This window comes from Rana temporaria, chromosome 4 (genome assembly GCF_905171775.1).
Source record: "Rana temporaria chromosome 4, aRanTem1.1, whole genome shotgun sequence".
Taxonomy (NCBI): Eukaryota; Metazoa; Chordata; class Amphibia; order Anura; family Ranidae; genus Rana; species Rana temporaria.
In genome coordinates, this window is record NC_053492.1 from 400783122 (window position 1) to 400799104 (window position 15983).

The 15983-nt window shown below is 43.7% G+C and overlaps 1 protein-coding gene and 1 non-coding gene across 3 annotated transcripts in view; one reads left to right on the top strand and one right to left on the bottom strand.

Moving 5' to 3' along the window:
- DZANK1 (double zinc ribbon and ankyrin repeat domains 1) overlaps positions 1-15983 on the bottom strand; it is a 156369-nt gene that overhangs the window by 29222 nt on the left and 111164 nt on the right. For both annotated transcript variants that reach the window (XM_040351201.1, XM_040351199.1), the window contains exon 14: positions 3682-3785. In XM_040351201.1, coding sequence (XP_040207135.1) covers positions 3682-3785 — 104 coding nt within the window. The remainder of the gene's footprint in view (positions 1-3681; positions 3786-15983) is intronic.
- Positions 6963-7035, top strand: TRNAF-GAA. The gene has a single exon. It is a non-coding gene; the product is annotated as a tRNA-Phe (tRNA).

Here is a 15983-nt window from a genome sequence, read left to right on the forward strand (position 1 = left end):
TAGGGCCTTTTCACTGTATTGTCTCGTTGTGGGGAATACCATGGCTGCTGTTCTGACTCAGGAGCATGGTGGTAAGCAAAGACCTGTAACGTATATTTCAAAAAAAAAAAAACTACCTGTTCAGGTTCAGGGTATGCCCGCTTGTCTTCAAGCACTGGCCGCCTGTGCCTTAGCAGTACAGGCGGCAGAGAAACTTGTTCTGGCATCACCCATGACCCTTTTCACAACTCACAGTGTCACACAACTGATGCAAAACATGAACACGCAACATATGACAGCTCAAACGTTAAGTGGGTACGAGATAATTCTCTTAAACACACAAAATTTAGAGATGAAAACTTGTCCATCCACTACTCCTATAGTACGGTTTCTGCACTCCCTCATTAAAACTAATGCCTGAATCAGAGCCAGTGCCCGAGCATAATTGCGAAGACCTAATTTCCCAAACAACCTCCCCAAGAGCTGATTTAAAGGAGAAACCCTTAGAAGGGGGCATTGACATATATGTGGACGGTAGCTGTACACGTCCCGATGATAAAACCTACCGTACTGGTTATGCAGTTGTCCAACTTCCTGACATTATTCATGAATCAAAACCCTTAGTCGCAAAATCTGCGCAAGAGGCTGAACTTACTGCTTTAATACGTGCCTGTCAGCTGTTTGCAAACCCTTATTGAAACATTACTAGATGCCATACACCTGCCTAAAGCAATTGCAGTGATTAAAGTGAAAGCTCATACTACGAGTAGGACCACGGAAGCACTTGGCAATGCACTTGCTGACAAAGTAACCAAACAAGCAGCGGATACTATCCCTGCACATGATTTGCCCCCTCCATTAGGACCTCTTACAGACTTACAAATAGACTTTACACATATGCCAAAACAAAAAGTACATATTGAAATGTCTCTACAGAGACCTATGTTATATAAAATGGAATCCTAGATCTAAAATGGAGTAGATAATGTCAGACATATAATATTCCATTATTTCACATTCCTTAACAATGGTGGCACTTGTGTTAGCAGGGAGACTGTCAGCCCTGTTTAAGCTCTGAATAGCGAGACTTAAAGGTTCACTAAAGGATTTTTTTTTTTGCTATTTGCTATAAATGTATGTCTGCAAGCAATACAGACAGAATAGTTTATTGATGCCTTTTAAAAACGTTTTAAAAATTATTAAATCCAATGATGTAATTTACCTGGGGCTTCTACTTTCGTTTCTGGTTTTCACTTCCTGTATTGCTGCGCTCGTCCGTCTGATTGACGTCGCCGTAGCGCCAGGAACTACATTTCCCAGTGTCCATTGCGCCTCGCGCATGCGCAATTTAAAAAAACGGGCAGGACAGCTCGTTCATGTATATCAACTAAATCGCCCACTATACCTCCCACTATACCGCCCAACGATTGATATTCATGATCCCATACCCACCCACACAGCCATTCAGAGCAATTGAACAGCAAAAAAACGAAGCACACGGAAATGGTAAGTTTCAAATAGACAGCAATTGTATAATTTTAAATTAATGCTAAATATAACAAAACTTTTAGAAAGAGAGGAGGTGCTGGGGTGTTAGACACACCCACTATGTCACAGCTCCTTCCAGTCTGCAAGACGTAGACAGCGTCGTGACGCAGATCTGTAGTCTACAGCAGAGAGAGCGAGCACGTTAGTGACCACACTGTGAAATCCTCGCTCTACTGACTTTTTCTCACATAGACAACCAGGAAGTAGGGAGAAAGGACAAGAGATAAATCAACTTCAGAGCAAAAACGAACAAGCAGGAAATGAAAACAGCACTGCACTAAGGTAAAGGAAGGTATCTAGCTAATACATTTTTTTTCCTTTAGTGACCCTTTAAGCAGGGGTTACATTTTTTGCTCCTGGTGACTGAACAGAATGTGTGGGGGAACAAAGGAAAGGTAGATATAGGCTGCTGGGGAGAATGACAATAAAATGATCCTGCTGATTTCCCTGACATGGGAAAAGTATAGGCTTAAGCTGGCCATAGATGGATCGAAATTCGTCCAATTCAGCAGGGATCGTCCAAAGTTCGATCCACCTGTGGCTTCTCCGCTGAAGTCAATCGGGCTTGTTGGAAAAATGTTCTTGATCTCCACTATCAGAATACGGGGGGGGGGGGGGTGATTTACCAAAACTGGAGAGTGCAAATCTGGTGTAGTTCTGCATAGAAAGCAATGAGCTTCCATTTTTTTTTCTGTCAAAGCTTAATTGAATAAGCTGAAGTTAGAGGCGGATTGATTACCATGCACAGCTGCACCAGAGCTGCTCCAGCTTTAGTAAATCAACCCCTATGGGCCCTTTCACACGGGCGGACGAACGGTCCGTTATTTCCAAGTCCGTTTACGGACTTGTAATGCTTCCCTATGGGATTGCAGACGTTAGCGAATGATGCATCCGCTAACGTCCGTAAAGATCCGCCTCAGCAAAGATCCGCTTTTTCAGACGGAAGAAACCCGATTTTTCTTCCGTCTGGCGGAACGGATCGGATGAATACGGACACACGGTCCGTATTCATCCGATTCCCCATAGGGGAGAGCGGAGAAAAGACAGGGCGGTCTCTGCACAGGGTGCGGGGACCGCCCTGTCCGCCGACAGCTCAGCGGGGATTTACGGATGATCCCCGCTGAGCAGACGGACACACACGGGGCGGATCAATACGGATCCGCTCCGTGTGAAAGAGCCCTAAGTCTCAGCAAGGAGGATTCCTCTATCCATCTTGATTGTGTAGTTGGAGGACATTCGTTTTTTTTTTTTTTTGTTCAGCCCACTGTGGCTGACCACCCTTACTTTAAAGAAACCTGCCAGGTACTTTTCCATCTAAACCACAAATCTCCAATGCAATTTTAGAAAAATAATCCCCCTTCTATAAAGAAAACAAGTGTTAATAGGATATAAAAAATCTAAATCCAAGGAGGTAAAATAATATCAATTTTATTCCGGTCAAATAAAACAAATACCTTTAAAAATAAAATTAAAAAGAATATTTACTCGGCTCACTATATCAAAAAGCTATAAATATACACAAATCTGCACGATTGCTAGAAAATGACAATAGTGATTAGAGTGTTAAAAGAACACCATTACCTACTAAGTATATAAAGAAAGATAAATGTAAAAGAAAAATGATATTTAATGAAAATGTATAATAAAAATTATAGTCAAAGAAAAAAAACTGAACTATGATATGTGAAGGAAACCAGAAAGTGTAACAGCGGTGAAACCAATCAGGAAAGACAACTAAAGTACTGTAATCGCCTAATGCATAGCACAGATCTGAGATCTGCAGACATCATCTCGTTAACAATGTTTATAGTTGGAGGTTGGCTCTCCTACAAAAGCAATCCTAGTGGCTAACTAGCAGCAGGAGGGGACATCCCTCTTCTGTGGCTTTCTCAGGCTGTCCTGTGCCTCTGGGAGACCTGAGCAAGCAGCCGGCGTGTCTGCCTATGGATAGTAAAATTTACGTCATTTGTCGCCATCTAGCAAAAATACTGATTGTTACATCATGTAAACAAAAAGTGTCAGAAAAGGCCTGGTCTGGAAGTGGTGCAATAAAATGTAATTATTAAAACATTGTTATCTTCCTTTGTTATCATTTTTGTGCCATATTCAATTTTCTAACCACCGAGCATCATTCCAGCTACCCATCATACTTACTCTTCCCATCCGAGGTTTACCAATCAGTGCCTTAAATTCAGAGTCATTCTGTGTGTAGCAGCGCAAATGTGCACAAATATGATCCAACTGCTGCCTCCAATAGCCTACAAAAATACAATTCACATTTGTAAACAATCAGAAATCGAACACACTATCAGACAAGTGTTCACAGGCTGCATGAAACAATTCTACTTCAAACATATTGCTGAAGCAGAGGCTAACTGCCTTAAACAGTAAAGCTTCAAAGCCATTTACATGAGTCACTAATTTGGCAATAACCGTGTACGTACTTAGGACAGATGAGATACTGTACATACCTGTTTTTTTTTTGTAGTATTGTCATCCAAAAAGTACACTATATTACCAAAAGTATTGGCACGCCTGCCTTTACACACACACATGAACTTGGAATCCCAGTCTTAGTCCATAGGGTTCAATCATAGGCGTGCGCAGCCTATTGCATTAGGGTGTGCACCCCAAACAGAAGCTCAAACACACATGCCTATATATTAAATATATATTACACACAAACACACAGAACTCTGTGTATATAGGAATAGTGATCTGGCCCTTTCTTCTCCCTGAAAAGCAGGGAGAAAAAACAGCCAGATTAGTAAGTAAAAGCAGTGCACTTTACACATTGTTAGACACACAGTTAACCCCTTGATTGCCCCATGATGTTAACCCTTTCCCATTAGTACAGTATTATCACTGATCACTGTATTAGTAGTGTCCCTGCGACATCAATGTCAGTTTGTGACCCTGCCACCCAGCATCAGTTAGTACAAGATTGCTCACAGAGGGGCACAGTGCCCCCTTACATCAGAATCCTGCCACAGTGCCCCTTTACATCAGAATCCTGCCACAGTGCACCTTTATATCAGTATTCTGACACAGTGCCCCTTTACATCAGAATCCTGCCACAGTGCCCCTTTACATCAGAATCCTGCCACAGTGCCCCCTGAAATCAAAATCATGCCACAGTGCCCCCTTACATCAGAGCATGGCACAGTGCCCCTGACATCAGAATCCTGTTAAAGTGCCCCTGACATCAGAGCATGGCACAGTACCATCTTACATCAGAGAATGGCACAGTACCCCCTGACATCAGAGAATGGCACAGTGCCCCTTACATCAGAGAATGGCACAATGCCCCCTGACATCAGAGAATGGCACAGTGCTCCCTTACCTCAGAATCCTGGCACAGTGCCCCTTACATGAGAGAATGGTACAGTGCCACCTTCTATCAAGGCATGGCACAGTGCCCCCTTACATCAAAGCATAGCACAGTGCCCCCTGACATCAGAGCATGGCACAGTGACCCCTGACATCAGAATCCTGTTACAGTGCCCCTGACATCAGAATCCTGTTACAGTGCCCCTGACATCAGAATCCTGTTACAGTGCCCCTGACATCAGAATCCTGGCTTAGTGCACCTGACATCAGAGCATGACACAGTACCCTCTTACATCAGAGAATGGCACAGTGTCCCCTGACATCAGAGAATGTCAAAGTGCCCCATTTACATCAGAATCCTGGCACAGTGCGCCTGACATCAGAGCAAAGCACAGTGCCCCCTTACATCAGAATTCTGACACAGTGCCCCTTACAACAGAGCATGGCATAGTGCCACCTTACATCAGAGCATGGCACATTGCCCCTTTACATCAGAGCATAGCACAGAGCCCCCTTACATCAGAATCCTGGCACAGTGCCCCTTTACATCAGAATCCTGGCACAGTACCCCTTACATCAGAGAATGGCACAGTGCCCATTTACATCAGAGAATGGCACAGTGCCCCTGACATCAGAACATGGCACAGTGCCCCTTACATCAGAGAATGGCACATTACCCCTTACATCAGAGCATGGCACAGTGTACCATTACACCAGAACATGGCACAGTGCCCCTTACATCAGATAATGGCACAGTACCCCCTGACAACAGAGACTGGCACAGTGCCCCTTACATCAGAGACTGTCACAGTGTCCCTTGAATCAGAGAATGGCACAGTGCCCCCTGACATCAGAGACTGGCACTGTGGCCCTTACATCAGAGAATGGCACAATGCCCCTTGACATCAAAGCATGGCACAGTGCCCCTTACATCAGAGCATGGCACAGTGCACCATTACATCAGAACATGGCACAGTGCCCCTTACATCAGAGAATGGCATAGTGCCCCCTACATCAGAGAATGGCACAGTACACCCTGACATCAGAGACTGGCACAATGCCCCCTGACATCAGAGACTGGCACAATGCCCCCTGACATCAGAGACTGGCACAGTGCCCCTACATCAGAGTTAAGTCATCCCTAAGTGCTAGCTGAACAAGAAATCAACTTGGCAGCTCCTGGAAGATGGTTCGTTCAAGCCCTGTTGGATCACCTGCCTCCGGGTTCACCTCAGACCGATCCCCCACCGAACAGCACAACTCGCTTGGGATCTTCTCAATAGACATGGGGGACCCAGTAAATCACTGGGGCCACTGTACGGCATCAAATGCTCCGAGCCATGAGAGCCCAGAGTCAGGAACGCCCCTGCCTGGTAGGCCATATCGCCGGGGGCCGTGATGTGCGCACACCCTGAAGGTGGGTGCCGCACCTGGAACCAGGAACCCGCAAAGAACCCAGAGCAATGGCCTATGCCACAGAAATACTCCTCCCAGCATGCTCCGTGAGGGAAAACTCCTCTAATTGGCTGCTGGGGAGAAGCGGCTCCGCCTGGAACCCTCTGGCGCCACCTACCGTCCAGAGATGAAACGGCATCTCCGGAGAACAGAATGACCCAGAGAACAGTTCAGGGCTGGCGACAGTCGAATTTAGATAAATCAACACAGATGAGAGCAAATAAGTCTCTCATCTAACTAAATTTAACATAGCACCTGTACTGATAAGTACACAGGTGCTACACAGTGATAGGGGATTAAATACGTATTTCACTCATTAAAATGCAAATCAATTTATAACTTTTTTGAAATGCGTTTTTCTGGATATTTTTGTTGTTATGCTGTCTCTCACTGATAAAATAAACTATTAAAATTATAGACTGATCATTTTTTTGTCAGTGGGCAAACATACACAATCAGCAGGGGATCAAATAATTGTTTTCTTCCTTCTTGTATGCAGCACCTGCAGCTCCTTCGGCAGAGGAAAGCACCCAGAAATGTATTTCCAAGTTCATGAAACAAATGAATAAAGTGCAGCGCTCAAAAATCCACAATATCCCACCTCTAAGCAAACTCAATGTCTAATTAATAAAATATATGCCCCTTAACTTGCCAAAATAGCTCAGTTGGGAGAGCGTTAGATTGAAGATCTAAAGGGCCCTGGTTCAAATCCAGGTTTTGGCAGCTGTTGACGCATTCCCAGGCGTTCGAGGAGGTAGACTCAATCTGTATTAGTCATATAGAGAGTGATATATGGAGACCTGATGAGCGATCAATTTGCCTATGAAACCATGACCATTTCTAAACGTTTATTGTAATAAACTTTTTTTTTAATGGAAAACACAACGATGTATGTTCTGGGCCCCTTTCACACGGTGTGAAGTCGGCAGTGTTTTGACATCTGTCCACCGGGCAGAAACTGAAGGTGCACAGGAGAAGACCCCTGTCAGCTCTATGGGCAGCCGGGTGTAAAACAAACTCTGCTATCAGGTATTGTGAAATTTGGAACGCTACACTTTATTCATTTATTGGACTATCTAGACGGCAGGGGTAGACAACCTTAGAGACAAGGAGATCTACCTAACAACATGGGAGAAGTCAGAGATCACAGGGTGCAATATCGTCCACTCACCACCTGATTTAAACCTAGAATTGTTGTACCACCGCATCGCAATCACCACCTCACTAGCTGTAAAACATACCCGGATTGCTTTTCAGTGGAGCAACAGTGCCTGCTACACTTGTGAAAGAGCCCTTAGTTGGATTTGGTGGCGGAGCCTTTAGGGCTCATTCACACGTATGGTCGGAGGGCAGTAAAATCCTGCAGTTGAGCCGCAGTTTTACTGCCCTCAAGCTGTACCCCCTTCAGCTGCAAAAGCCTAGGGTGTACACATGCTGCAGCAGGAATTATACTCCCTGTCACTTTCAGTGGGCACTACCGCCCGCCAAACGCAACCTATTCAAGTAAATAAGGCTACTCTGCAAGCGCCCAGCAACTACATACTTGTGTGGGGTCCAAGGGGTTAAAGCAGGTGGTGAGGAGGCGATGCAACACCTCCTAACCCCCCACTTTAATCCCTTGGTCGCTGAACTGTACAAGATTGCAGGGCGCTTGCAGAGTTATCTCATACACTTGAATAGGTCACGCTTGGCTTGCTATACCTGCCAAGCGTGAAAGGGCATATAATTCCTGCAGCAGCTACAACAGGTGTACACCCCTGGCCACTATAGCTAAAAAGGTGCATTTTTGGGGTAGTAACCACTCTGGATAATACTAGCAGGGATAAGAGGCGGAGTGCAGTTGATATCACTCCGCCTTATACTACGGTGACCAGATTTTTAAAATTAAATCTGGGGACATCTTTTTTTTTTTACTAGTAATGACGGCAATAAGCGACTCTCTGCCCGTCGTTGCCGCCGCCCGCCTCACAGCCTGTTAAGTCTTACTCTCTGGGCCCCAGCTACTACAGGGTGAGGAGCGGAGGAAGATCACTCCGCCAGGGAAGACAAGGAGATAAACAGGCTGGCCAGGACTTGAGCCAAGGCAGAAGAACATGCAAGCTGAGCTGAATGGGCATGCACCCGAAACTGAAAAAATAGTCCCTTCACTCTAACCAGCACATGGTCATCAGAAAAGGGCTCAGATGATGGAAACAAAATCATTTTTTTTTTATTCTGCACTGTCTTTGAAATTTCCCCAGTCATTGTTCAAATCCAATCCAGGGACAAAACTGGGGACAGACTTGGTCCGGGGACAGTGTCCTCAATCCGGGGACTGTCCCCGGAAACCGGGGATGTCTGGTCACCCTAGTTTAGGTAGAACTTCCAGTCCTTCCCAGCAATGCACAGCTTCTGCAGACAGGTTTACTCCCAACCTCCTTCACACCCTCTATCAGCACTTCCTGTCCTTTAAGCTGATTTCCTGGGAGTTCTTAACCCCCTGTGTGCCTGAAAGCCAGGGGTCAGAAGGGGAGGCTCTCCTGAATCTTACACCACTGCTTTAAAGGGACCAGACTCCAAAAATTGACGCAACATAGCGTCCATCCAAGACCCAACCCTGGCGTCCTGTACAATATATATATATATATATATATATATAAAATATATATATATATATATATATATATATATATATATATATATATATATATATATATATATAGCCGGATTCAGGTAGAGCGGCGCTTCTTTAGGTCGGCTTAGCTCATCCCATTTGCACTACGCCGACGTAAGAAAGTGAGGCAAGTACTGTATTCACAAAGCACTTGCCTCCTAAGTTACGTCAGCGTAGCGCAAATGGCCCGGCGTAACCCCGCCTAATTCAAATTAGGCAGGTAGGGGGCGTGCTCCATGTAAATTCGCCGTGACCCCATGTAAATGAGGGCCGTTGGTATGGCGCATGCGTGCGCATGCTCAGAATCACGTCGCAAAGACTTCTTGCGTTCGACGTAAAAAAAAACAACGGCTGTTCCGTCGTCTATACCTTGTATGGGCTGCGCCATATTTTTGGTGGTTTATCTTTACGCCTGAAAAACGCCTTACGTAAACAGCGTATCGGGCGCAAGTACGTTCGTGAATAGGCGTATCTTGCTAATTTACATATTCTAGGCGTAAATCAGCGTACACGCTCCTAGCGGCCAGCGTAAATATGTAGCTAAGATACGACGGCGTAGGAGACTTACGCCGGTCGTATCTTAGCAACAGAGAAGCGTATCTCAGTTTGAGAATACGCTTATAGATACGACAACGCCGCATTCGGACTTACGATAGCGTATCTACTGATACGCCGTCGTAAGTGTTTCTGAATTTGGCTATTAGTGTTTGGGAGATCTAAGTAATTGTCTTGAAAAAAATACTGATTTAAACTTGTAAACAACAAATGTCAGAAAAAGCCAAGGTCAGCAAGTGGATAAAAAAAAAACCCTATTTACTGATTGATTCATCTCAATGTGTTTTGAGCAGCCCTAATGACAATGGTCTATGTCATTGGAAATGACCCCAAAATCAGGCTTATATAAAAGCCTCATCTGTGTTAGGAGCTCCACAGATTTATCTATGTATTGGATTTCATACATGCAGAGTGAATACTAAGCTCTCTTATTTTGAAAATTTGAAAATCACTGTGGAAATCGTCAGTTTGAATCTGATTGGCTGAGGGGAGGAATTGGCAGTTGGTATTCTTGTAAACAACATCTGGCTTATCTGATGGTATCCTAGCAACGATGATGTCATAGCACTATACACGTTTCTCACTCACTCACTCACAGCTCAGTCAATATAAGCAATCTGCAGCTGGATTGAGTCAGTTTGATTTTGCTAGAGGTGGTAAACGCATCGCTTTTCTAGTGCTCTGTGCATTTCATTACAATATATTATTATGAAGTGGCAAAGGAGAAGACACACTTTCAGATTTCATCCATATAAGATCAGGGATGAGATTACTTGGAAATTCATCCAAGAGCAATATTCTATGGATGATTTGGATAAGCCCACTTTATTACATAGTGGGTTAAAGGTGGAGACACCTCAACACCCCAAAAATGGGGAAACTAAGCATAGGAACTCTGATGAGGGGAGGGATTCTGAAGAGAGAAAGAGTTCCAGAGAGGAGAATGCCAAAGGAAAAAGGCAAAAACTAAATTTAAAATATCATCCATATCAGAGGAGACATGAGGTTACTTGTAAAATCCTCCAAGGGGGACCTTCTGTGGATGATTTGGATGAGCCCATTTTATTAGGTGGTGGGTTAAGGGTGGGGACATGTCAACACCCCAAAAAAAGGAAAAACAAAGATGGGAACTCTGATGAGAATTCTGGGGAGAGAAAGAGTTCAAGAGAGGAGAGTGATAAGACCAGAGGAAAGAAGCAAAAGAGAGATAATGAATCTGACCAATCAGCTGATAAAGAAAGGATGGCAAAAAAGGGAAGATATACTGCTATAGTGCCCAAGAGGAACAACAAGAGACCAGCATCAGATGAGATTTCCCCTGCACCTCCAAATAAGAAACAGGTGACCTTCGCAGATGAGACAATAAAATATAACACGATAGAGAAGAGTGAGAAGACCAGAGGAAAGAAGAATAAGAGAGATAATGAATCTGACCAATCAGCTGATAAAGAAAGGACGGCAAAAAAGGGAAGATATACTGCTATAGTGCCCAAGAGGAACAACAAGAGACCAGCATCAGATGAGATTTCCCCTGCACCTCCAAATAAGAAACAGTTGACCATCGCAGATGAGACAATAAAATATAACACAATAGAGAAGAGTGAGAAGACCAGAGGAAAGAAGAAGAAGAGAGATAATGAATCTGACCAATCAGCTGATAAAGAAAGGACGGCAAAAAAGGGAAGATATACTGCTATAGTGCCCAAGAGGAACAACAAGAGACCAGCATCAGATGAGATTTCCCCTGCACCTCCAAATAAGAAACAGATGACCATTGAAGATGAGACAAGTAAGAATGATGAAAACAATTACATAAAATATAACACAATTGTCACTGTTTAGATATTTTATGAGGGCTAAAACCATAGTTAGGCCAGTGCAGGGGGCATTACCATATCCACTTTCTGTTATAAATGAGCCCCTTAGAGTGTGTTTCTGTTAGAAAGCAGCCACAAGCTGAGTAGAAAAGCCTGTCCCCTGCCAACAGCTGTAGAGTAGGACCCCCACCTTGCCTTTAGAAAAGGGAATGTTACCCTCTCATTGCTCAAGCACAAAATCTAATGCTATACTCAGCTGAATAAATGGGTTTGGGTGAGCTGCAGCTATAGATAGATCTGTCCTCCTATATTGGATCAGGCATATGAATGTGTATGACCACCCCTGCACTTCTCCCTGATATGATAATATTCCTTTAACCCTTTTTCTGCCACAACAATTTTCTCACACATGGTAAATCACATTTTTGGGCCTAAGGATTAAAGTGGACCTGTACTTCAAAAGTGAAGATTTGTTACATTATAGGGAACATCTAGAAATAGTAATTGCACCCAAGTAGTACCCAGAAAGATTTAGCATTTCTCTGGAGTTAGGGGGGCTATAATATGTGGGGGGGGGGCTGTAATATGTGAGGATTTAACTTATGATCTTTCATACTGGCCCACTTTGTTCAGAAAATGCCCCTGGGACAACCCGTCTCTTCTAGCCATGGCTGGCTGGAATCTAATGGCAGGGAAGTTTTATGGTCCCGGGCTCCCAGGAGCAGGTTTTCCCAATTTAGAAAGGTGTAGTGGATGGGTGGTTTTACATCTACCGAATCTGGATGGTATAGAAGTGATTGGGCCTCTTTATAACCACCCTGATTTCTTGTACAATATGCAGCAAATCGGGCAGAATTATTTTAAAACCAGTTTACTGCTTCTATTGGAGTCTTGAACTTGTTTGACCCTTCGACTGCCATGATGTACAGGTCATATCCTTGCAGGTCATAGGGTTAAGTCATCTACTGTAGATACTGACATTATAAATCTTTCACAAATTAAAACATGCTGCAATCTATTTAGTAACATGAAGCTATTTCACTTTATTTGGCCAAACTACTTCGCACCTGGGAGTCATAGTAAACAGTAATATCTCTTTTCCATGTGTTTTCCACCATTGTCATTTAGTGTTTTGTGAAGTAGGTGTTCTATTGCTATAAGGTAATAACATGTCATAATTTATTTTTATCTTGTAGTCAACGAGGCAATCAGCAAGACAATCAACAAGGCAGTCAGTGAGCCAATCAACGAGTCAGTCAGCGAGCCAGTCCACGAGGCAGTCAGTGAGACAGTCCACGAGGATGTCAGTGAGCTAGTCAACCAGGCTGTCAGCGAGCCAATCAACAAGGCAGTCAGTGAGGGAGGCAACAAGGCAGTCAGGGATGTGCCCGGAACCAACGTGGGATGCAGTCCACCTGCCGACCTTAACCTTGACAGCTTTATCTTTCATATGATTCTTGGTCAAGGTAACTACGGAAAAGTAAGTAATCAAAGATATATGAACAGCAGGCTTAATGTATTGCATGTTGGTGGTTATTAATATTGTCAGTGGTCTAACAGTAGGCTGTAGGTGGAGGTCACACCACTGTATTCCTTACCACTTCCCATTTACACTACACACACTGAGCTGTGATACTCAATGAGAAACGGAAATCTATTTTTTTATTATTTATATCTTTAGCTGACAATTGCGTGGTCATGCGATCATGTTCCCAAACAAAATTGATGTCCTTTTTTACCCACAAATACAGCTTTGTTTTGGTGGTATTTGATCACCTCTGCGGTTTTTATTTTTTGCGCTATAAACAAAAAAAGACCAATTGAAAAGATTTATACTTTTTTAACTTTCTGCTATAACACATACCAAAAAAATATATATATAAAAACAAATGTATTCATCAGTTTAGGCTGATATGTATTCTTCTACATATTTTTGATAAACAAAAAATCGCAATAGGCATATATTGATTGGTTTGCGCAAAAGTTATTGCTTCTACAAACTACGAGGTAGCTTTAGGGTCTTTTTACAGCTTTCAATGGTAATGGCGTCAATCTACGATTTTTAGCAGGACTGCAACATTGCGGCGGACAAATCTGACCCCAAATGACACTTTTTGGGGACCAGTGACATTATTACATTGATCAGTGCTATACGATTTGCACAGATCAATGTAAAAATGACACTGTCAGGAAAGAGGTTAACACTAGGGGTAATCAAGGGGTTAACTGTGTTCCCTGGGTATGTTCTAATTGTAGTGGGGATGGGCTTGCTGGAACATGACAGAGATCGCCATTCCTGATCACTGGGAACAGTAGATCTCTGTCATGTCATCTGGCAGAATGGGGAACCGCCTTGTTTACAGTTCCCCCCTCTGCCTCTCCTCACTGCGACCGCGGGTTGCCAGCAGACATAGAATCCGCAGTACCCGTGGGCACGCCCGCTTATCCTCCTTGCACGGACCGATGCACAGGTACGTCGGTTCGTGCAGGAGAGGCGACCTGCCGCAGTATATCTGTGTGAGCAGGTCGGCAAGTGTTTAAAGAAGGAACAATAAAGTTATTTTACACCATTGTTAAAAAAATTGCATGCCAACGCACATCATCTCAAATGTGCTTAGTGTGTATTAAATGAATGCAAAGCGAGTGGAGTGCATCTAGCCTAAATCATGTTGGTGGTGTACTGCCTGTCGGAGGTGTAATACACAAAAAGCAGTTTGACACAATTACAAATCCGTTGGTAGATAAGGCAATAAGCTAATGTGTACTTAAACTGTATTTAGCAGATTGTAAAGAGTTTGGCTTCAGAGCTTCATAGCCTTTACCCTCAATATAAGAATTCTGAACACAGACTTAAGTGCGAGTGCTGGCTGTAGTTTTCGCTAGGTTTGCTAAAAGCCTATTTAAAGCTATCTCCACTCACTAAGTTAGTGACTAACAGCCAAAACCACTTACAACTTGCTAAAAGCCTGCTGAGTTCATGCTCTATATACTTGTGTTTTCAAGCTAAGACTAACAATTGTAGCCAGGCTGGGGGTTGCTGCTGGGGACCCAGAGGTAACCTTTTCAGAACCTGGTGCTGAATTATCTCTAATCATTTGTGTCCTATGTTTTTTTATTATTTTAGGTCGCCCTGGCATCCCATCCTGCCACAGACCAGAAACTGGCAGTCAAGGTGGTAAAGAAAAGGGAATTACTAAAAGATCCTAAAAGTGTCCTTATAGAGAGACAAATACTTGAAGAAGTTGGAGAGAGTCTGTTTTGTACACACGCCTATGGAACCTTCCAATCAGAAGTAAGTGTCACATTTCTATCAATCACTCATCAAATCACATCCATTTGATCTCCAAGTCCAGCACACACCTAGAAAGAAATCCCCAAACCAGAAAAACATTAGAGATGGTCCAGCTTCTCAGAGGCTCGGACATGGGAGAATTATGGCGGCTGCCATTGTAGAATGGTGGAAAGTCTAGTTCTCTCCCTGCCTGTCTTGCTCTTAACTTTGGCTTTTCTGTCACTGACTTGGATCAGGTTTAGCCCCCGTACTTCTCTCATGACAGAGTCACTGTAATGGTAGCCTGGTAGAACATTTTTGCATGTTATGTGGCTCTGTATATTGCTTACCCAATAAGGAAAGATGCATATATTTAACCACTTAAGCCCCGGACCTTTAGGCAGCTAAATGCCCAGGCCAGGTTTTGCGATTCGGCACTGCGTCGCTTTAACAGACAATTGCACGGTCGTGCGACGTGGCTCCCAAACAAAATTGACGTCCTTTTTTTTCCCCACAAATAGAGCTTTCTATTGGTGGTATTTGATCACCTCTGCGGTTTTTATTTTTTGCGCTATAAAAAAAAAAATAGAGCGACAATTTTGAAAAAAATTCAATATTTCTACTTTTCGCTATAATAAATATCCCCCAAAAACATATATACAATTTTTTTTCCCCTCAGTTTAGGTCGATACGTATTATTCTACCTATTTTTGGTAAAAAAATCGCAATAAGCGTTTATCGATTGGTTTGCGCAAAATTTATAGCGTTTACAAAATAGGGGATAGTTTTATTGCATTTTTATTATTATATATTTTTTTACTACTAATGGCGGCGATCAGCGATTTTTTTCGTGACTGCGACATTATGGCGGACACTTCGGACAATTTTGACACATTTTTGGGACCATTGTCATTTTCACAGCAAAACATGCATTTAAATTGCATTGTTTATTGTGAAAATGACAGTTGCAGTTTGGGAGTTAACCACGGGGGGCGCTGAAGGAGTTCAGCTTCACCTAGTGTGTGTTTACAACTGTAGGGGGGTGTGGCTGTAGGACTGACGTCATCGATCGTGTCTCCCTATAAAAGGGATCACTCGATCGATGCAGCCGCCACAGTGAAGCACAGGGAAGCCGTGTTTACATACGGCTCTCCCCGTTCTTCAGCTCCGGGGAGCGATCGCGAGGGGGCGGCTAGAAACTAATAGCCGCGCCCTCATCCCGGATCGCTCCCTGAGGCTTACCGACCGCCGCATGTACCGGGGGGGTCCTGATTCGACCCCCGACAAGGCAGCGACGTGCGGGAACGTCGTTCTGCCTGTCCGTGCCATTTTGCCGACGTATAATTACATGCGGCGGTCGTTAAGCGGTTAAAGT